At 42.5% G+C, this 24121-nt stretch overlaps 1 protein-coding gene across 1 annotated transcript in view; it reads right to left on the bottom strand.

Moving 5' to 3' along the window:
* LOC101152033 (putative zinc finger protein 730) overlaps positions 1 to 12439 on the bottom strand; it is a 43036-nt gene extending 30597 nt beyond the window's left edge. Inside the window, 1 exon segment of the mRNA XM_055372327.2 lies at positions 12280 to 12439. Within this exon segment, the coding sequence (XP_055228302.1) occupies positions 12280 to 12282 (3 nt within the window). The 5' untranslated portion in view covers positions 12283 to 12439.
* Positions 12440 to 24121: the final 11682 nt, after the last annotated feature.

The raw sequence follows: 24121 nt of genomic DNA, 5'->3' as shown, positions 1-24121 counted from the left end.
AATTCTCTCACTTGTCGGGTGGATTGTGGCCTGGGGATCTGCAGAACAGTTTGTTTCCGGGAGTCTGTTAGCCAGCGCTGCCCTCCCTTAAGCAGGTACCCTAGATATGTTACCTCTGGCTTACAGAGTTGAGCTTTCTTTGCCGAGGCTCGGTAGCCTAGATTCCCCAGAGCTTGTAAGAGACCCTTGGTCCCTTGGATGCAAGCTTCTTGGGTCTCAGCAGCAATTAGGAGGTCATCAACATACTGTAGTAAAATTATTTCAGGGTGTTTACGTCGGTATTCACCCAGGTCTTCATGGAGGGCCTCATCGAACAGGGTAGGAGAGTTTTTGAATCCCTGCGGCAGCCTGGTCCATGTCAGTTGGCCACTTATGCCCCTATCAGGGTCATTCCACTCGAAGGCGAAGAGCTCTTGGCTCTGAGGGGCTAAAGGCAAACTGAAGAAAACATCTTTCAAGTCTAAAACAGTGTACCATTGATGTTTAGGGTTTAAGGTACTTAGGAGGGTATACGGGTTAGGTACAGTTGGATGTATGTCCACAACCCTCTTGTTGATTTCTCTTAAGTCTTGTACAGGTCTGTATTCTCCACTATTAGGTTTTCGTACCGGCAACAATGGAGTATTCCAGGGTGAGTGACATGGGCGAAGGACCCCTTAGTCAAGGAGCCGGCGGATATGCGGGGCAATCCCTTTCTTGGCCTCTAGGGGCATCGGGTATTGGCGTACCCGCACGGGGTCTGTCCCAGGCTTTAGTTCAATAAATAAGGCAGGACGGTGTTTTGCTAGACCTAAGCCCCCCGTCTCCGCCCACGCTTCTGGATATTGCTGGAGCCAGGTTGCTATGTCCTGGTCAGGGGCCACTTTCTCCTGGTGGAGCCGGTACTCATCTTCTAGGTTTATAGTCAGGACGGACACAGGTCGATTGTGGGAGTTGGTCACGACAGGCCCCTCAGGGAGGAAATGGATCTGTGCTCCCGTTTTAGTTAGCAGGTCTCTCCCCAATAGGGGACAGGGGCTCTCAGGGATGACCAGGAAAGAATGGGTTACATTCTTGGCTCCGAGGTTTACTGTTCTTTGTGTTCTCCATGGGTATTTCTTAACTCCTGTGGCCTCTTGTACCCACGAGGATTTGGAGGATAATTTCCCATTAGTTTTAACTAAGACCGAGTGCTGTGCTCCCGTATCGACCAAGAACTGGACTGGGGACCCCTCCACTTGCAAAGTTACCCTAGGTTTGGGGAGGGGGTCCGAACCCTGTCTTCCCTAGTCTTCGTCTTGAGTGACTAGTACGGGTGTAGACCTAGGGGGTCCGGGTCCCTGTCCTCGTGGCTTCTTTTTGGGGCAGTCTCTTACCCAGTGGCCAGCCTCCTTACAATAGGCACATTGGTCTTTGCTCAGATTATCATGCCAGGGGGGCCGCCTAGGTTGGGTGTACTCTGGCTGTAGATGCTCTTTCTGTACCACTGCTGCCAGGACCTTGGTCATTTTCTCAGTGGCCTTAAATTGCTTTTCCTCTGGAGTATCTCTGTTATTGTAAACCCGCTGGGCTATCTGAAGGAGGTCCTGAATCCGCTTTCCCTCCGAGTCTTCTAATTTCTGGAGTTTTCTCTTAATATCTGGGGCTGCCTGATTTATGAAAGACATTACAACAGCTGCCTGACTTCCTGGAGCCTCTGGATCTATGGGGGTGTACTGTCTAAAAGCTTCCATTAATCTTTCTAAGTAGGTAGCTGGGCTCTCTGTCTTCCCCTGCAGAATAGAATATACTTTAGCCAAATTAGTGGGCTTGCGAGCAGCTGCCCGGAGACCTGCCATTAGAGTCTGGAGATAAAGGTGTAGCCGTCCCCTACCTTCTGCCGTACTGTAGTCCCACGCCGGCCTGGTCAGAGGAAAGGTTGCGTTTATGAGGTCGGGGTTGGCAGTCGGTTGACCGTCGTTCCCCGGGACCAGCTTTCTAGCTTCTATCTGTATTCTCTCTCGCTCCTCCGTGGTGAACAAGATTCGGAGGAGCTGCTGACAATCATCCCAAGTGGGCTGGTGGGTGAACATGACACTATCCAGTAAAGCCAGTAAATCTTTGGGGTTGTCTGAAAACCGAGCACTCTGAGTCTTCCAGTTATACAGATCACTGGTGGAGAATGGCCAGTACTGGAGCCTGGGGATTCCTGTGTCATCTGGGGGTCCTATTTCCCGAAGGGGTAAAGCCACTGTGGAGTCAGGTGGCTGAGGGGGGCTAGTCCGCGAAGTGCACCCTCGCGTCCGCCCCGCCGGCCCTTCAAAGTTACTTTCCCTTTCAGCGGGCCCGTGTGTGCCGGCCGCCTCCCGTCTGCCTGCTCCCTCCTGCAGCTCAGCCAGGGGGGCTGGGGCCTGGGGCCCGGAGGGGTACGGAGGGGGTTCTGTGAACAGTGGGTCCCTGCTGTCAGGTAGAACAGGATGGGGGGGGCAGTTGGCTGCTTGGATTTTAGTGGTCGAGCAACCAGTGCCTTACAGGGTTCAGAGGCTAATTGGAAAGGGGACAGCCAAGGAGGCGGGTTCTCAACAAGGTCCTGCCGTATGAGGATATATGGGATTTGAACTAAGTGGCCCGCACGCCCAGGTAGGAAAATCTTGGACTTTACTCTAGTGATGACAGCAAGTCGGAAGGTCCCTTCGGGTGGCCACCCCACATCAAAGGCAGGCCATTCGGAGCGACACAGAGTAATTAGCTTTCCTTTCCTGATTTCTATACCAAGATCATGGCCCCTTGCTCTAACTTCTTTGAAATTACTCGTAAGGAGAGATAGGGGAGTGCTCTGGGTATTACCCATCCTGTAATAATTTGTAGTCTCTTCCTATAAAGGAATGTGGGTTTGAATCCCTGTAAAGGAAATCTGATTTGACTTATTAATGATATCTAATCGCAGGCGCACTTTGGCAGCCTTGGTCAGAGTTAGCTGCCTAGATCGTAGTTGCGCTGGGGCAGCCCAGATCAGGAACAGCCGCTGCCCGCCAAACCAGGGCAGTTCAGATCGCAAGCGCGCACCGGAAGCCCGGGTCAGAGTTAGCTGCCTGGGTCGCGGTCGCGCTGAGGGAGCCCAGATCAGATACAGCTGCTGCCCGCCAAACCGGGGCAGCTCAGATCAGAGACAGCTGCTGCCCACCAAACCGGGGCAGCTCAGATCAGAGACAGCTGCTGCCCGCCAAGCCGGGGCAGCTCAGATCAGGGACAGCTGCTGCCCGCCAAGCCGGGGCAGCTCAGATCAGAGACAGCTGCTGCCCGCCAAGCCGGGGCAGCTCAGATCAGAGACAGCTGCTGCCCGCCAAGCCGGGGCAGCTCAGATCAGAGACAGCTGCTGTCCGCCAAGCCGGGGCAGCTCAGACCACAATATAGATCAGATGAGAGCCAGGGGACGTCTCCCACCGGTCTCCGCTGGCCGTCCTATAGCACGTCCGCCAGGACTGTGCCAGCTCCAGTTTCAGACCTCGCGAGTCACAGATTCGGATTCAGAACAGACACAGACAGACAAACGGAGACAAGCCAGCTTACCTATCAGTAGATCGATCCTAGCAGATCCGTTGACCAGGGGTCTGGTGGGCTTGGGGAATCCCGGACGGGCCCCCAGATGTTATGCCCAGACCATTAGTTCCCCAAAGAAGACCACCAGCATCCAGAGTCAAAGCCAAGAGGCAAGGATCTTTACTACAAATTTGAACCTGGTCCCTCCATTCCACAGCATACAAGAGGGCCCTGAACAATGCGAGTGTTTGCTTTTTATAGCCTGAGAGTTACAGGGGAACAAAGGAATTCTTTTGGTTCCCGCTTTTTCAGTAAAACTTTGAACGGCTGTCTCCTTATCGGAGACTTTCCTGGTGGTGTTTGTACTGGGCTCAGGAAGTTTGAGAGATATATGGCGATATGTGGTGAGATGGGAGGATGGGATGTGTTTGTACTGGGCTTGTTTGTTTCGAGCCCGGGGCTGAGGAATATGCCCGGCTCCTTTCACCATAACTGCTCTACCTATTTTTCTAATGATAATATGAAATGAAAGCAATCAGTTTATCTGTTTTAGTTTCTAGACCTCTTCCTTGTTTTTCACCCAGGTACAAGAAAACTGGGGAAACTATCATCTGAGTACCAACCAAAATTATCTCTTGTATGAGGGAGGAACAAACACAGAATGACTCATTTCTTTTACACTGAGAAAGAAGTAGCATTAACCACTCTTGTCAGCCTGATAAAATTCTGCTCTGGATATTCTCAAATGTTTCAAAGATGGCTAGGTAATTGTGAGAGGGTTCCCAGTTACCCTGGGTTGATGGCCCAATGATAAGCCAGGCAGGAGAGACTCAGGCTGATTCTAAATAAAAATTGGAACTGCTCTGGTGGAGCTCCAGAACCTGGATCGCCTGTCCTGATTCTAGCTCTTCAGTAAGAGGAAGGACAACAATACTCTATTCCAGTCTTGCATTTTACTGGTAGGTATAGTTGTGGTTATGGCTCTGGATACTTTGTAGCCTTGATCTTTCACTCCTAAGATGCTTGTTTACATTTACAGATTTGGCCATCAGATTCTATTTACTTTCGGAACCTCTCACAGAATGTAGAACATGCAGCATCCTGCTTGCGTTCTCCTAGTGGCCAGTGTCCTCTCTTTATGCCTACCAACTTCCACTGAGACACAGCCCACAACACACAGCTCAAAGCTGCTGGCTCACATCTTACATAAACCCCAATGCCACAGCAGTACTCTAGTGTCACATCAGAGAGTGAAGCCTGCGCTGCAGGGAGAGGAGCCTGCAGGCCTCCTGGGTAGAACTGCACCTTCACAATAATGGGAATGGGAGCAGTATTTCACCCTCAGTTTCTATTTATAACAGTGACATAAAAAAAAAATACTGCTAGATTTCCAGCATGAATCCAGATAGAGATAACTCCAAGAATATTCTCCCTGTGACAACCCACCTCATTCACAGAGACCATGGGATACTAATAGGGTTTCTGAAACAGACACCCAAAGCATTGGAGAGAAAAACAGCTCTCAATCTGAGCAAGATTATATTGAAAGAAAAAATAAGTTAAAAGCATCTTAAGAAAAAACTCAGATTAGATGTAAGACTGATCAACTTGGCCAGAAGATAGTCCCCCAAAAGGAATTTTTCTTGAAACACTTAAAATGCACAGCTACTCTCAGCATGTCAGCATGAGAAACATGAGCATTATGAAAAAAAAAAGGCATGTTCTCAGCAGAATTTTATAAGGTTTCTTTTTTTTTTTTTTTTTGAGATGGAGTCTTGGAGTCTTGCTGTGTTGCCCAGGCTGGAATGCAGTGGCACGATCTCGGCTCACTGCAAGCTCCACCTCTTGGGTTCAGGCCATTCTCCTGCCTCAGCCTCCCAAGTAGCTGGGACTACAGGTGCCTGCCACCACTCCTGGCTAATTTTTTGTAGTTTTTAGTAGAGACGGGGTTTCACCATGTTAGCCAGGATGGTCTTGATCTCCCGACCTCATGATCCACCTGCCTCGGCCTCCCAAAGTGCTGGGATTACAGGCGTGAGCCACCGTGTCTGGCCTATAAGGTTTCTTTTTCATGTCTGCTGCTCTCCCATCTCCTAACCAGTGAATTGGGGATCTATATTGGAATACATCTGACAATTTTCACCAGCACTTTTTGATGAAAAACTGGAATCTGACTTTGTTATACAGTGGAATATATTTGAGCTTGCAACATAGCTAACTGAAGAGCTATTATGGTTTTGGGTGGTCACATCGCCCATCACGTTTATTTGTCCTGTAATAGCAGCATTCAAATTCAGTGAAATGAAAGACACTAAAACCATGCTTACCTATAATTATCCCTATTGGATAAATTAATAAGCATGTCAAACTAATATCTACTGTAACAATTTTGTAGTGAATTTTCTTTGGATATTAGTTATAAATATCTAAGTGTAAATAATTTTAATGTACTTGTCATAATGTATGTAGAACTTTAAAAATATCTATAACCATAATTCAGTTAAAACACTTTATATTTCAAGAGTATAAATAACAATATTAAAATGACTACTTAAGGGATTTATTCAAATATTGTAGCCTTATATTCATGCTATTATACAAAATGTTAATTTGTGTGAATGCAAGTTGTCTACAAACACTACACCTAACTATACTAATTGTTCTGAAGTAACAGAAACCAAAGTCCACCTACAGATTCCACTATTTAGTGAATAAACTGAACTGTTCTTGCCTTTTCAGTGTAAGTACTTTAGCCTGCAAATATGAGATAATTACCTTGGATAATCGGTTTTCTGTCAAAAAAATTTACTCAGTATCTTTTTCATTCATTATCATTCTGTGTTGCTAAATTTAATCTTATCTTGGTGCTCAACTTTTGTGTGCTCTTAAAATAAGCTTTAAACGGCCCGGTGTGGTGGCTCACGCTTGTAATCCCAGCACTTTGGGAGGCCAAGGCAGGAGGGTCACCTGAGGTCAAGAGTTTGAGACTAGCCTGGCCAATATGGCAAAACTCAGTCTCTACTAAAAATATTAAAAAATTAGTCAACGGTGGTGGCAGGAGCCTGTAATCCCAGCTACTTGAATGGCTGAGGCAGGAAAATCATTTGAACTGGGAGGTGGAGGTTGCAGGGAGCCAAGATCGTGCCATTGTATTCCAGCCTGGGCGACAAGAGTGAAACTCTGTCTAAAAAAAAAAAAAAAAAAAAGCTTTAAACAAATTTGTGTCTACTTTAAAAGACTGAAAATGAAAATAAACAAAAACAAACAAAAAAAAACCTTTGCCAAAGCAAAAACAAACCAATGGTTCTGAGGTCCTAGATGAAGACAATTCTGAGTCAGAAAGAATAAAAAAACGTTTATATAGCTGTTACTATGATTTACATATATTTCTAAAAAGCAGAGAAAACTATCTACGTGTAATCTAAATGTTTTAAAAAAAGAGAGATGAACAAAATATACTCCCTTACTTTCAGGTACGAGAATAAAGCCTCTTATCTTTAATTTATACTTTTTTCTACAACAGCCAAGTCTCTGGACATGTTCTTCAACACTGGACATCTGAATTTCAGTAGACACTGGATGCAGACATCTAAGCTGTAGCCTTGGGAATACTGTATGCACTTGAAAGAATGTTTATGGAAAAAAAGCAGACAGAAAAAATATGTTATTAAAAATCCATGCACGCACATGAATAAAATAAGTTCTGCTGGGCATGGCAGCTCACGCCTGTAATCTCAGCACTTTGGGAGGCTCAGGCAGGTGGATCACGAGGTCAGGAGTTCAAGACCAGCCTAACCAACATGGTGAAACCTGGTCTCTACTGAAAATACAAAAATTAGCCGGGCATGGTGGCACACTCCTGTAATCCCAGCTACTCAGGAGGCTGAAGCAGCAGGAGAATCTCTTGAACCTGGGAGGCGGAGGTTGCAGTGAGCCGAGATCGTGCCACTACACTCTAGCCTGGGCAACAGAGCAAGACTCTGTCATACACACACACACACAAAGTTCTTAGAGAACTATGAAGAGATTTAGATTCTGACTCCTACAACACCCCATGGACACCATTAGACAGATCACTGAGGCAGAAAATTAACAAAGATATCAGAACTAAATGCATGACCAAATAGTCCTAATAGACATCTACAACACTCTCCATCTGAAATCAACACAGTATACACTCTTCTCACCACCACGTGTCAAATACTCTAAAACTGACCACACAATCAGAAATAAAACAATTATCAGCAAATTTAATAATACCCAAATCATACCAAACACATTCTTAGGCCACAGCTTGATAAATATATAATTCGACACAAAGAAAACTACTTGAAATTATACAATTACATGGAAATTAAAGAATCTGCATGTGAATGACTTTTGAATAAATAATGAAATTAAGGTAGAAATTAAGCAGTTTTTTGAAACAAATGGGAACAAAGATACAACATACTAGAATCTCTGCAACACGGCTAAGACAGTGGTAAGAGGGAAATATACAGCACTTTTTGATGCTCACATCAGAAAGTTAGAAAGAGGTCGATATAACAACCTAGCATCATAAATAAAAGAATGAAAGAAGCAAGAGAAAACCAACTCCTAAGCTAGCAGAAGACAAGAAGATCTGAACTGATGGAGATTGAGACATGAAAAGTCATACAAATAAGAAATCTATTGAGTTAAATCTTTTGAAAAAGTTAATAAGATAACCACTTATCTTATTATTATCTTATAACAAAGTTAATAAGATTAATAAACCACTAATAAGATTAGTGAAAAAAGAAGAACCAAATAAACACGATTAGAAATGACAAAAGGGACATTACCACTGACCCCACAAAAATATGAATAAGTACTGAAGTCTACTATAAACTTCTCTGTGCAAACTAGAAAATCTAAAAAAAAAAATGGATAAATTTCTGGAAAAATCCATCTTCCCATAACGGAACAAAAACAACAAAATGAATCAGTGAATAGACCAATAACAAGCTCCAAATTTGAAATAGTAGTAAACAGCCTATCAACCAAAAGAAAGCCCAGGACCAGCTGGGTGTGCTGGCTCATGCCTGTAATCCCAGCACTTTGGGAAGCCGAGGTGGGAGGATCACCTGAGGTTAGGAGTTCGAGACCAGCCTGGCCAACATGGTGAAATACTGTCTCTACTACAAATACAAAAATTAGCCGGTCATGGTGGCACCCGCCTGTAGACCTGGCTACTTGGGAGGCTGAGGCAGGAGAACCGCTTGAACCTGGGAGGCAGAGGTTGCAGTGAGCCAAAATCCCACCACTGCATTTCAGCCTGGGCAACAGAGCGAGACTCTGTCTGAGAAAAAAAAAAAAGAAAGAAAGTGAGTCCAGGACCAGACAGATTCACAGCTGAATTCTAACAAATGTACAAAGAAAAACAAGTATTATATCTCACAAAACTATTTTAAAAAATTGAGAAGGGACTCCTCCCCAACTCATTATATAAAAGCAGCATCATTCTTTTTATTTATTTATTTATTTTTGAGACGGAGTCTCATTCTGTCGCCAGGCTGGAGTGCAGTGGCGCGATCTCGGCTCACTGCAACCTCTGCCTCCTAGGTTCAAGTGATTCTCCTGCCTCAGCCTCCCGAGCAGCTGGGATTACAGGCGTGCACCACCACACCCAGCTAGTTTTTGTATTTTCAGTAGAGACAGGGTTTCACCATGTTGGCCAAGATCGTCTCCATCTCTTGACCTCCTGATCCACCCACCTCAGCCTCCCAAAGTGCTGAGATGGCGTGAGCCACTGCTCCTGGCAACAGCATCATTCTAATACCAAAATCTGGCAGAGATAAAACAAAAAAAGGAAACTTCAGGCTAATATCCTTGATGAACATTGATGTAAAAATCTTCAACAAAATACTAGCAAACCAAATCCAGCAGCACATTAAAAAGCTAATCCACTATGATCAAGTAGGTTGTATCCCTGGGATGCAAGGTTTGTTCAACATACACAAATCAATATGTGTGATTAATCAGATAAACAAACTACAGATAAAAACCACAAAATTATTCCGATACAGAAAAAGTTTTCAATAAAAGTTAATATCCTTCATATTTAAAACCCTCAACAAACTTGGCATTGAAGGCAAATAGTTCAAAATAATGAGTTATCTATGACAAAACCACAGCCAACATACTGAATGGACACAAGCTGGAAGCATTTCTTCTTGAAAACTGGCACAAGAAGAATGCCTTCTCTCACCTCCACTATTCAACATAAAATTGGAATTCCTGGCCAGAGCATTGAGGCGAGAAAGAAATAAAACACATCCAAACAGGAAGAGAGGAAATTAAACAATCTCTGTTTGCAGATGATTCTTTTTCTTTTTATAAAATTTAGCATTAAACTCAGAAATTAAGATAACAGGATATAGAACAGAGATATTCACTATCACAAATTTACCCTGCAAAAATAACAACCGATGATTTCATAAATCTTGTAACTCACCCATTATCTACAACATTTTCTTATAAAAATGTATGTACTTTCTTTCTTTTCTTTTCTTTTTTTTTTTTTTTTGAGACAGAGTCTTGCTCTGTTGTCTAGGCTGGAGTGCAGTGGTGCGATCTGGGCTCACTGCAAGCTCTGCCTCCCGGGTTCATGCCATTATCCTGCCTCAGCCTCCCGAGTAGCTGGGACTACAGGCTACAGGCGGCCACCACCATGCCCGGCTAATTTTTTTGTATTCTTAGTAGAGAAGGGGTTTCACTGTGTTAGCCAGGATGCTCTCGATCTCCTCATCTCGTGATCCGCCCACCTCCGCCTCCCAAAGTGCTGGGATTACAGGCGTGAGCCACTGCGCCCAGCAAAATGTATGTACTTTCTACAGCCAAAATGGCAGATTTTACCTATTCTTTTATTTGGTAGCATTCTAAAAGCTGTCTTGAAATTCTATTCAAAACCACCCAAGCCCCACCCCCGCCCACAAAAAAAAAAAAAACTTAACAGAAAAAGAGAAATGTAAACGAGAGTTTCAAACAAATGGAATGTATGATTAATTATTTTTGAAACTCACCTCTTTTGTGCCCTCTCAGGAGACACTGCAGTATGTCCCCCTAAGTGCCCCAAGTGCGTTTTACTTCGCAAGTTTTTTTACACCATCTCACCAGGGTCAGGTTGTTTTTGTTTTTTACTTTTTGTCTTTTAGGATACTATTTTTTCCATGAATCTCAGAGAATCCAAGGGGCAGAAATCACTTCTGTTTTTCCCTCAATACCCGCATAAGATGGGCTGACCCGCAATGTGTCTCTAAGAAAGGGAAGCTAGGTTGGGTGAAGACAATGTTAATGTCTGAAGTGGTTAGCTTTTCAAAGACACCAGGAGATTCCTCTTAGCCCCAGGGCATCCACCTGCTCTCTTGAGAGACTACACTTCATAGCTCTTGTTGTCCTGTGAGAGAAAATGACCCAGAAGCTAATAATCATCAAACACTCTAGCAGACATAGCCATGGTGTGTACCTTGGTTTATTCAGAGCCAGTACTGAAAACCAGGACCAGGAAAAAACTAAAGGGTGGCTGAGAATACATCATCCCATAAAGATTAAAAAAACAAAAACAAAAAAAAAAACAAACTTGACCCCAAAACACTTTCACAAGATCTCTGTGCCTAGGGAAGACAAAAGAAAAAGAGGCACACAGATTTTTTTACAATACAGTGTCAGGGAATTAGTTTTGGTTTATTTTCATGGGCAATATTTACAAACAGAAAACAAATCTTTTTAAATGTCCCACCCAATGGTTTGTCAAAAAATAATTAAAATACAGTATCAAAAATGTACACTAAAGGACAAACAGATAATAATGTGAATTAGAGAGGGAAAGTTGGCATTTGGGATAATCAGAAGAAACTGGAAATTTAGTATTTTACTGCAAGCCAGAGTTAGGCTGGAGGAATGGGGGTTGAGGGGTAGACTTGAGACCCCGTTTGAGAAACATGAAAAAAAAATGCAGAAGATCAGTCTCCTGTGGAGTGTGAAAATAGTTAAGTGACAGGCAATTCGAGGTACGTGGCTGCGATGCCTGGATTCCTACTTTAAAAAAAAATGTAACTCAAATGTATTTTTTTGTAAATTACTACATCAAGGAAAACAAAATTTAGGCGTAACAAACTATAAACTGCCTATTAAGCTCTGATTACATAACCAGAAAATTTGTACGCTCAAGGTGCAAATTTAGAAACTATGTTAACTGTACCTAACCGATTACTGAATTTGGGTTTCTGCGTCATGCATCTTATGAAAGTCTTTCCTTCAAGCCCGTCCCATGGATAACAAGCTACACCCCATAACTGGGTGCTCTACAATTTTAGAATCATTATTTAATTAAATTCGTTAATATTTTGGTGATGACTCCCATAAATTTTTAACAGAAGGAAAGAGGAATTGGGAACGCCACAGACCAAAGCTCTTCCCCTTCATGAACCCGCATCCCGAGTCAGGATTCTCCCCTGACCATCCTCTCTGGTTCCTGCATAATCTGGGAGAGACGCGGCGCTCCGGGTGCAGAGCTGCCCAGAGAGGGCTCCAGGCCAGAGCACAGCCACAGTGCAGGGAAGAGACAGGACGCCGGGGCTCCGGCTGTCAGCGCGGCCGCCATCGTATGGCTGAAGGGGACTGAGGCCGAGCTGGACAAGAACTCTGGGCGCAGATTGTGAAGCTGACTGCGGGGAGGCCTGAGTCCCGCCACAGCCGCTTCCCACCGGTTCCAACCAGCCCCGTTCCCTCTCTCGGGATGTCGGACCGAACTCTCACCATTTCTAGGCTTCCAGGGGGCCCTGGCGTCTTAGCTGTGGATCTCCCAATACCCGCAGGTCGCAGGGCCACACAGGCTGGGCTTCTACCAGCAGAGGACACAAAACAGACAGACGAGAATTGGAGCTTCCGCGGCAGCGAGAAACAAAGGCCGCGCCAAATCCCGGAAGCCGCCCTCTCTGCTCTAGCTGCGGGCCTGATTGGACGGCCCCCAGCCCAGCGTCCCTGATTGGATAACGTTTAAGGCCCCGCCCCCTCAGGCCCTGAGTGACAGATGTGATCAGATGCTAGGCTGAATGAAGAGTGACAGCGTAGGCTGCAGCCTTTTCGGGCAGGACTTCCTCCCTGAACTGAGACAGGCCCACCCCAGAGGGTATTGACTTTAACCTTTTGTGTAAGATCATACGTATTTATAAATAATACGCTATATGAATATTCACAAATCAAAAGAATATAGACCGGGCGCGGTGGCTCCCAGCACTTTGGGGGGCCGAGGCGGGTGGATCATCTGAGGTCAGGAGTTTGAGACCAGCCTGGCCAACAAGTGAAACCCCGTCTCTACTAAAAATACAAAAAAAAAAAAAAAGTAGCTGGGAGTAGTGGCACGCGCCTGTAATCCCAGCTACTCGGGAGGCTAAGGCAGGGGAATCGCTTGAACCCAGGAGGTGGAGGTTGCAATGAGCCGAGATCGTGCCACTGAACTCCAGCCTGGTGACAGAGTGAGATGAAAGGAAGGAAGGAAGGGAGAAAGGGAGGAAAGGAGGAAGGGAGGAAGAGAGAAAGAGAGAGAGAAAGAAAGAAAGAAAAGAAAGAGAGAAAGAAAAGAAATAAGGAAAGAAAGGAAAGAAGGAAAGAAAAGGAAAGAAAGAAAGAAAAGAAAAGAAAAAAGAAAAAGCAGAATAACCACAGGTAGATCACTACCTGGTGACCACCTTTATTCCAGAGATCAGACGTTGAACAAAGGATGATGGGGCCACAGGGGAAGAAAACTCTATGTCTTCAGATCTGTCCACAGTCTTGACCTCCAATGTTAGATATGAAGAAAACAGATTAAAGGCAAAATTATTTTGCTATTTGGCCTTGGCCCTAAGTGTCAGGATGTAGTTTTACGTTTTCTCCTGTGCGTGCGGGGACTAAGGACCAATCACATGCATACATATCTACATGTATTGCAGCGTTACTCAACATTATCTTACAACACATCTAACTTTAAATCAGGGGAAAATATTAGTACCTTTATGGAGCCCACTGTTAGAAGGTAACTAGTAATCAACCTGTCATTAAATCATGGCACCTATCTGCACTGGGTGCATGTATTAGTTAGCTATTGCGGCATAACCAACCATCCAAAACTTATTAGGTAATAATTGAGATGGTCAGCCATTTAGGCTGGGCTCACTGGGGCCATTCTTCCGGTCCCAGCTGAGCTCCTTCAGATATGTATCAACAACTGCTTCTTGACTAGGAAGCTGTGCTTCTGGGGGTAAGCTTCTGCTTCTGGGGGTGAGCTTCTGCTTCTGTCAACAGAGGCACTTTGCTTCTCTTCCCCACCCACCATGTTATGTTATCCTCCAGCTGGCTAACATGTGCTTTGTTCATGGAGAGGGCAGCATTCTGAAAGAAAAGCAGAAGCATTCAAGACCATTTGAGCCTAAGCCCCAAACTGGCACACGGTCACGTTCACAGGTTTCTACTGTCCTGAGGAAATAACGTCAGCCGTATCTAGGGTCTGGAAAACAGATTCCATATCTCAATGGGAACAGCTGTAAAAAAGCACGTGGCAAAGGATATAGGAGGGATGAAAAATTGCTGCAATTTCTGCAATTAGTATCATTCTGCCTTTTTTGCATATGTGGTTTATACAACTCTTTCACATGAAGAAACTTGTCCAAAGACCCAAAGCTACTAATTGGCTGGGCTGAACCTCAGGATAAATTCTGACTCCAAAGCTCATGCACCTCCATAGATCAAACTATATTACTAGAGTAACTGCCACAGACCCTTGAAATTCTGGAGAGTGACACTTCTGCAATAGAAGACATTTTTTTTTTTTTTTTAAGATTTGTGCCCACATAGTACTGTTTATTATTGGAAATAATCCTGTCAAGAAATTGCAGAAGCACATAGTGGCTCACACCTGTAATCTTAGCACTTTGGGAGGCTGAGATGGGAGAATAACTTGAGCTCAGCAGTTCAAATGCAGCCTGGGCGACATAGTAAGATCCTGTCTTCATGAAAAAAAATTAGCCAAGCATGATGTTGCATGCCTGTAGTTCGAGGTACTCTGTGACTAGGGCAGGAGGATGGCTTGAGTATGGAAGGTAAAAGCTGCAGTAAGCCATAATTGATTACACCACTACACTCCAGCCTGGGTGACAGAATGAGACCCCATCTCAAAAAAATTGCAGAAACATTTTGAAAGGACATAGAATAATTTGGAAAAATAGCTGAGGGATGAGTTTAGAAAATCAAAGCCCAACAACAGATTATTCATTTTTGATCAGAGAATAAATTTGAAAACTTCTAAAAGAAAAACAACTTTAGGGCCGGGCATGGTGGCTCACGCCTGTAATCCCAGCACTTGGGAATCATGAGGTCAGGAGATCGAGACCATCCTGGCTAACACGGTGAAACTCCATCTCTACTAAAAACACACACACACACACACACACACACACACACACACACACACACACACACACACAAAAATTAGCCGGGTGTGATGGCGGGCGCCTGTAGTCCCAGCTACTTGGGAGGCTGAGGCAGGAGAATGGCGAGAACCCGGGAGGCCCAGCTTGCAGTGAGCCGAGATCGCGCCACTGCACTCCAGCCTGGGTGACAAACCGAGACTCCGTCTCAAAAAAAAAAAAAAAAAAGAAAGAAAAAGAAAAACAACTTTAGATAAACTAAATTTAACAGAGTTTTATTGGGCAAAGAGGGATTTGCAAATTGAGTAGCCTGTGGATCCAAAGTAGGCTCTGAAATACTCCAGCACAGCAACATGATGGTGATTTATGGACAGAAGAAGCAAGGTGACATCAGAAAATGGAAGTGAAATACAGGAACAGCTAGATTGATTACAGCTTGGGATTTTCCTTATTTAAACATGGTTTGAACATTTGACATCCTTTTATTGGCCAAAACACAGTTGTTGGTACAAAAATGAGTACAGTCTATTTACACATTCAGTTAGGTTTCAGTTTACTATGCAAACAAAACAAAGCAACAAAAAAACTTATTGACCAAACTTAAACATGAAAGGGGGTAGATTTAGGGTATAATTAAACAATTTCTCCTTTTTTGGTCATCTTCTAAATTTTGATAGACCAAAACTTTAGACATTGATAACACTCTGTCACCATCAAAAATGTACTTAGTCTCAGATTCCACTGTGAAATAGCAGAACTATGGGTTTTGTAAAGTGGAATCAAGAAATTCAGGTTATTATTTTATTATTATTTTTAAAGGTTTGAGTAGAGGGAAACCCCTTGTGTTAAGATCTGCTGTTTACAGAAGAAAAACAAAACCTACAGAATCTACCTATTTCCTTAAATTTTCAGTTTGATTATGTCATATTTAGCATGAGTGACTCATTTTGGTTTGGTTTTGTCTGTTTGAACCTAGTGCACAAGCTCAGTCCAGAATGATGGCCTCTAATAATTTTGTTCAAAAAATTTTCAACAGTGCACAGTGTAACCAAAACTCAGGGCCTTAGTACCACTATTTCCATTATGTAGGGTCTTTGTTCTTATGTCATTCATAGGTTATGGTTTCATCATAGTCACATATCTCTTTGAGTTTCTGTCATTCCAGTTAGTGAGAGACAATTTTATATTCTACAGGTGACTGCATGAAAACATTTCTAACTTTTGAGAATACAATGCAGCAGGGAGACTACTATTTTGACTATCAGGAGGATAATACGAAGAGTTTGAAGTGTGCTTTTTACCCAGGGTCCTCATGAACCACCAACTAACATTACATAGATCAAATAATTAGCTATAGTCTACTTATTTTAACCAAACAGCCTGTTCATTAATCCCCTACAACTGCATCTCTGTAATACCCAATGTATTTCTCCATGTGCAACTACAAGAATTAGCAACTGCAGACACTTCTGTTTATACAGTAAGTAATCCAAAGAAATTATATGATTCAGCACAACTTTAGCAAAAAATGTAAAGTCTATTGTGTAACCATAGCCTTTACAGTGCAATCTGCTATAAAGCCCTATGAGAGATGATACATTTCTAACCATTGCCTCATTTACTCTAAACCAGGGGGAAAAAAAAGACCTATCAAAGGATGCCCATTTAGAAAAGTAATGGCACCCTGGCAATGCTCTTTAACCTATTTTGAATAAGTTCTCTTTAACTTGTGAAACAGGTTAAGAGCAGTGGACACACATTCTGTTTCTGATATTATGAGACAACAAATGTCCCATCAAAATTTCTCACCCATATTGGCCTTCCAGGTTTTTTTTTTTTCTTCTATTTTTTTGAGATGAAGTCTCGCTCTGTAGCCCAGCCTGGAGGGTAGTGGCGCGATTTCAGCTCACTGCAACTTCCACCTCCCGGGTTTAAGTGATTCTCGTGCCCTAGCCTCCCACGAGTAGCTGGGATGACAGGAGTGCACCACCACGCTGGCTAATTTTTGTATTTTTAGTAGAGATAGGGTTTCACTATGTTGGTCAGGCTGGTCTCAAACTCCTGACCTCATGATCTGCCCACCTCAGCCTCCCAAAGTGTTGGGATTACAGGCATTAGCCACCATGTCTGGCCTGCCTTTCATTTTTTACCTATAAAAGATTTTATGTTTTTTCATACATTGGCTGCAAAATTCTCTACATATAAGTATACCCAATGAGTGCACACAAAAGATGCTTTTTTTATTTCTATTGTTTGTAGAGCCATAAACAAACTTAACTAAGAGTATCATGATAGCAGATGTGTCTTGATTTTTGATCTTATTAAAAAAGCTATCTACATAAAGATATCCATCTGCTTTTTAGGAGAAACCTTTCTGGTTAGCTTTAAGATCTCCTATGGGTTTACAATTAAAGAGTTTGGAGGGGCCCTTCTAAGTTGTGAGATTATCAACCCAGTGTTCAAAGTCTTGATGTCTTGCTTCAGTGTACATGGCAGGCAGACTCAATCTCTGGGTTCTAGATAATAAAGGGTTTTACCGTCCTCAGTCAGTAGACTATTAAGGCTTTCTTCACCTTAAGGCTTTCTTCATATGCTTTGTCATAATGCGTTAAAGCCTTTTTGAATTTAGTAATATTAGATTTCAGTAGCAGAAGATACATGAGGTTCTCTTAGGTGCATAGGCCTTCCAATGACTATTTTTAAATGGCCAACATATTTTTTCCACTCTAAATGGATCTGATATGTCATCAATCTGCAATTACAAAAGAAATCCAGTCAATTTAGTTAGCTTTGCTCAATACTACTGTATCTATCTTTTTGTTGTTGTTGTTTTTTGAGATGGAGTCTTGTTCTATCTCCAGACTGGAGTGCAGTGGTGTGATGTCGGCTCACTGAAACCTCCGCCTCCTGGGTTGAAGCAATTCTCCTGCCTCAGCCTCCCGAGTAGCTGGGACTACAGGCGTGCACCACCATGCCCAGCTAATTTTTTGTAATTTTTAGTAGAGACGGGGTTTCACTATGTTGATCAGGCTGGTCTCGAACTCCTGACCTCAAGTGTTCCACCCACCTCAGCCTCCAAAAGTGCTGGGATTACAGGTGTGAGCCACCATGCCCAGCCTAATATCTTGTTTAACAGTTTTACAACTTGTCTAGAGAAATAAGTATCTTTATCACTGAAGATATGAGAAAACATGTATCCTAATATCCTTTTAGTTACTGTTATAACATCAACCCTCTTGCATGAGAAAACTTTTATACAAGAAAACATGCATTAAAAATGACAATTAAATAACATTTCTGTATAAATGTTTAAATGGCTCATCAGGTAGCAGAAATGTACATGAAGTTTTGATTGTCTTATTGGGATTACATGCTTGACAAAAAAAATTGGTCTTAACCTATTTTAGTAATTTAGAAGAGTCACCACACACAAACTTAATTTATATTTAATTTAGATTATTTTCTCTCTTCTGTGATGAGTAATGGAATGCAGAGCTGTTAATAATGGAAGCTTTAAGAACTCAGGAATGAACAAGTAGCTATTGGCTGTCTAGGTTCTCTAAGAGTCCACACTTAACATTAAATTTGTCCTCTTAAATACCAGGTTTCTACAATTTAGGTGCATAGCACTGATAACTGAGGGGTTATCATAGGTAATTTGACTTAGGCCACAGAGTTCATTCAAATGGCATGTCTAAAAAACTTCAGTACTGGCTGATTTAACACAATATGTGGCAGAATATTTTTCTAATATTTAATTAATCTTTGTTTTGCTTGGGTTAGCAGTTTTATAAGAATCAATCTCTTCATTAGGATTCTCACAGTCCTTACCCAGTCCAAACAATTAATCCCAAACTGATCAGAAACCTATACTCGACTTTACCCATATTTTCATAAACCTCCTTAAAGACACTATACTTTACAATTTTGCAAGCTTTTGGAGTTTTGAGAAACTGCATTAGAATTAGACCATTAACTGGCCGGGCGCGGTGGCTCACGCCTGTAATCCCAGCCCTTAGGGAGGCCAAGGCGGGCGGATCACGAGGGCAGGAGATCGAGACCATCCTGGCTAACACGGTGAAACCCCATCTCTACTAAAAATACAAAAAATTAGCCGGGCGAGGTGGCGGGCACCTGTAGTCCCAGTTACTCTGGAGGCTGAGGCAGGAGAATGGCGTGAACCCCAGGGGGCGGAGCCTGCAGTGAGCCGAGATTGCGCCACTGCACTCCAGCCTGGGCGACAGCGAGACTCCATCTCACAAAAGAAAAAAAAAAAAAAAAGAATTAGACCATTAACTGTGGAAATGACTTAAAATGGTTATAAAGAGGCCAGACACGGTGGCTCATACCTGTAATCCCAGCACTTTGGAAGGCCAAGGCGGGTGGATCACCCAAGGTCAGAAGTTCGAGACCATCCAGCCTGATCAACATGGTGAAACCCCTTCTCTACTAAAAATACAAAAATTAGCCAGGCATGGTGGTGCACGCCTGTAATCTCAGCTACTTGGGAGGCTGAGGCAGGAGAATCGCTTGAACCTGGGAGGTGGAGGTTGCTGTGAGCCAAGATCACACCACTGCACCCTAGCCTGGGCAACAAAAGTGAAACTCCGTCTTAAAAAAAAAATGGTTATAAAGAAGCAAATAAAAAGAAATTGATTATATCTTCAGCCTACAATAATTTGTCATAATAACCATAATTATGACAATTAGATATACTCAGATAAATTAGATTTTTAGAAATTTCATACATTGGCTGGGCATGGTGGCTCACGCCTGTAATCTCAGCACTTTGGGAGGCCAAGGCGGGTGGATCACAAGGTCAAAATATCAAGACCATACTGGCCAACATGGTGAAACCTTGTTTTTACTAAAAATACAAAAATTAGGCTAGGCGCAGTGGCTCACACCTGTAATCCCAGCACTTGGGGAGCCTGAGGCGGGCTCAGGAATTCAAAACCAGGTCAGGTCAGGAGTTCAAAACCAGCCTGACCAACATGGTGAAACCCCATCTCTACTAAAAATACAAAAATTAGCTGGGTGTGGCACCTGTGATCCCAGCTACTCGGGAGGCTGAGGCAGGAGAATCACTTGAACCCTGGAGGCAGAGGTTGCAGTGAGCCGAGATCTCACAACTGCACTCCAGCCTGGGTGACAGATGGAGACTCCGCCTCAAAAAAAAAGAAAAAAAAGGAAAAAAAAAAATTAGCTGGGCATGGTGGTGTGTGCCTGTAGTCCCAGCTACTTGAGAGACTGAGGCAGGAGAATCACTTGAACCTGGGAGGCAGGGTTGCAGTGAGTCAAGATTGCACCACTGCACTCCAGCCTGGTGACAGAGCAAGACTCCGTCTCAAAAAAAAGGAAATTTCATACATTTTGAAATAAACATTAATAACATTTATTAAAATATTAAGTTGAAGATCAAACATTTTTGACAATGCTTTCCATGTAATTCAACAAAAAAAAAAATTCTGTTTCTTATTCTTTTATATGCTGCATTGGCACTCTATAGCATCCAAAAGTTAGAGGTCAAAAAAGACACAATTTTTCAGCTGGGTGCTGTGGCTCATGCCTGTAATCCCATCACTTAATGAGAGGCCGAGGCAGGTAGATCACCTGAAGTTAGGAGTTCGAGACCAGCCTGGCCAACATAGCAAAACCCCATCTCTACTAAAAATACAAAAATTAGCCGTGCATGGTGGCGCACACCTGTAATCCCAGCTACTTGGGAGGCTGAGACAGGAGAGTTGCTTGAACCTGGGAGGCAGAGGTTGCAGTGAGCCAAGATCGTGCCACCGTGCTCCAGCCAGGGCAATAGAGTGAGACTCTGTCTCAAAAAAAAAAAAAAAAAAAGACAATTTGTAAGCTAAAATTTGATTTGGAAAAGCCTGTCAAATATGTCAAAGGATTAAAATAGTTTCTTGGTATGTGTAGGCTATTTATGATTTTCAACACTTACTAAAACTACTGTACCTGAAACAATCTCTTACCTTGAATTAAAGTGACTATAGAACGAGCTGCTAAGAAGACATTTTATTCTGTTGCAATTTAGCAAAGTATTTGAGTACATCTTGAAGTTGTCTTTTGATTTTTACAATGGCAGCGCTGCTTTTCAAAATCCCAAAGTCAGAAGTAGCCATGGGACAAATCTCAGCAGCACTCACGATAATCACACACAGTGAATCCATCCCTCACCCTAAACCAATTGTTTTCATCCCAGACTGCATGTAAAAATCACTTGGGGCAGCGTGGGGGTGGGAGGGGGTGGTGGTGTTAAAAATCCCCTAAACACAAATTGCAACACCCTAATTAAATCAGAATTGCTTGAGTTGAACCTGGGCAACAGGTGATGACAGAGCAGCCAAGCTTAAATGCCACCGCTGTGAATTAACATTTTTAGGTGACCTAATTGTAAATTATTTCTCAAATGAATGTAAAAATGTTTGCTGCTAAGTCATGGCCTTTTAGTCTAACCAGTATTACTAAATTATTCTTCACTGAACCAACCTTGCTGTTGGTTTTGTGCCTTAATCAACCCAATTCCATATATACTGAGTACCCACTGAGCAAGACACTGTGCTAGGTGCCTCGGCATTGGCAATCATTGCTGTGAGGGGACATTTTCTGGAAAAAACAAACAACAACAAAAAAAATTGCATTCTCTTAAAATAAAAAACATACCATGAACCAAGCTGAGGTAAAAATAAAAAGACCTACAGTTTCACCCAAGGGGTAGGGCTTTAATACTCCTCTTGGAATATTGCAATCTGTATGATCTTGTCCTGAGTGTGTTCCACCACAAACAAACCAAAAGATGCTGCCATTATTCTGAGATGAGTTAGCATTTTGTGCAAATATGTACTATGTAATTTTTTGTTGATATAAAACATTCATACAGAAATATACATGGAAATCATTAATTCATGCAAAGCTTAATGAATTCTTACCAACTAATACACTGCCTGTAATCCCAGCACTTTGGAAGGCCAAAAGGGACAAACTGCTTGAGCTCAAGAGTTCAAGACCAGCCTGGGCAACATGGCGAGACCCTGTCTCTACTTTAAAAAAATAACAACAAACAGAGCTGTGGTGGGTTTTTTTTGTTTTTTTTTTTTTTTGGTATTTTTTTTTAAAGTAGAGACAGGATATCACCAGAGGGTCCAGGATACTTGGAAGTCTGAGGTGGGTGTCATAAGTCTTATTGAAAAAACAGGCCAGGTGTGGTGGCTCACACCTGTAATCCCAGCACTTTGGAAGGTCAAGGTGGGCAGATCAAGAGGTCAGGGGTTTGAGACCAGCCTGACCAACATGGCGAAACCCCATCATTACTAAAAATACAAAAATTAGTCAGGTGAGTTGGTACACACCTGTAATTCTAGCTACTCAGGAGGCTGAAACATGAAAATCACTTGAACCTGGGAGGTGGAGGCTTCAGTGACCCAGGAATGCACCACTGCACTACAGCCTGGGTGACAATGACTGTCTCAAAAAAAAAAAAAAAAAAAAAAAAACATGTGCAACTCCAGTCCAGCATCACATCATTTATTCTAAAATTCTCCCTTTGTTGCTAACACTTTTCAAGTTCAAAAAACAGGCAGTAATTACTATGTGTGTGTGTATACGCCAACATATAGTTTCAAAAATTGCTAATTCATATGCTTATGAAAAAACAATACCAACAAGAATACAGTTTGTGTATAGTTTTTGACTCTTGCAGTATTCAATCAAAACACTGTTTTTCAAAGTGATTTAAATTAAGACCTTTCATTCCAACCTTTTTTTTTTTTTTTTTTGAGACGCAGTTCTCGCTCTCGTGGCCCAGGCTGGAGTGCAATGGCATGATCTTGGCTCTTCATAACATACACCTCTGGGTTCAAGTGATTCTCCTGCCTCAACCTCCCGAGGAGCTGGGATTACAGGCATGTGCCACCACACCCAGCTAATTTTGTGTTTTTTGTAGAGATGGGGTTTCTCCATGTTGGTCAGGCTAGTCTCAAATTCTCGACCTCAGGTGATCCACCTGCCTCGGCCTCCCAAAATGCTGGGATTACAGGCATGAGCAACCATGCCTGGCCTCATTCCAACCTTCTTTAATAAGGTTAGATAATACATTTCTATTAGGTTAAGCTCCTTTTAAAATTTTCTACATTGTATCTAAATATACTCCAAATCAATGTATTTTTTTTGTTTTGTGTTGTTTTGCAGAGGAAAACTTATTCTCTGTGATGTTCAGTTTCATAAGATTTGACAACTGTCTAGAGTCACATACCCATCTTCAGAGTACCACACAGAACTGTTTCATTGTCCTAACTACTACTACTTTTTGTTATTCTTTCTCCTCTTCCCCCTTCTTCTCCTTCCTCCTCCTCTTTTTTCTTCCCCTTCCTTTTCTCCTCCTCCTTCTATTTCTCCGTCTCCCCTTCTCCTTCTCCTTCTGCTTTCTTCTTCTTTTTTTAGGAAGGTCTTGTTATATTGCTCAGGCTGCTCTTAAAATCCCTGACTCAAACAGCTCTCTCACCTCAGCCTCCCAACATGCTGAGATTATAGGTTTGAGCTATCAAGCCTAGCTTGATTATAATCAATCTCTATAACTTTCTTTTTCTACAATGCCATATAATTGGATCATGTAATATGTAGCCTTTTGGATCTTACTTCCTTCACTGAAAGAAATGCATGTCTGACTCATGCATACTGTGTTGTAGATCAATAATTTGTTTTTTGTTGTTGTTGACAACTAGGATGCTATTTTATGGATACACCACAGTTTATTTATTCAACTGCTATAAAGCATCTGGTTTATATCTAGCTTTTTGCAATTGAAAATAAAGTTAGCAATACACAGCCACAAAAAGGTTTTCATTTCAACATTAGTTTTCACTTTGCTTTAGTAATGACCTAGGAGTGGATATCCTGGTAATATGACAAATATATATATAACATTACAATAAACCGTTAAATTGTTTTACTGTATCATTTTACATTTCTAGTTTTAGTTGCTGTAAATCCTCATCAGCACTAAGTCCTTGCAATTTTTCTTTGCATGGTTGCCATTCTCATAATTGTGTGCTCTCATTGAGACATACGCTTTTTCTTTTCCTTTTTCTGCTGGAAAGCCCAATTTATATAATCCATGTAGAGAGAAATGTATAAAATATTGTTGTAGAAAATATTGGGTTCTGGCCAGGCATGGTAGCTCA

Source organism: Gorilla gorilla, chromosome 20 (assembly GCF_029281585.2).
Source record: "Gorilla gorilla gorilla isolate KB3781 chromosome 20, NHGRI_mGorGor1-v2.1_pri, whole genome shotgun sequence".
NCBI classification, from domain to species: Eukaryota; Metazoa; Chordata; class Mammalia; order Primates; family Hominidae; genus Gorilla; species Gorilla gorilla.
This window is presented reverse-complemented; position numbering and strand designations above follow the sequence as displayed.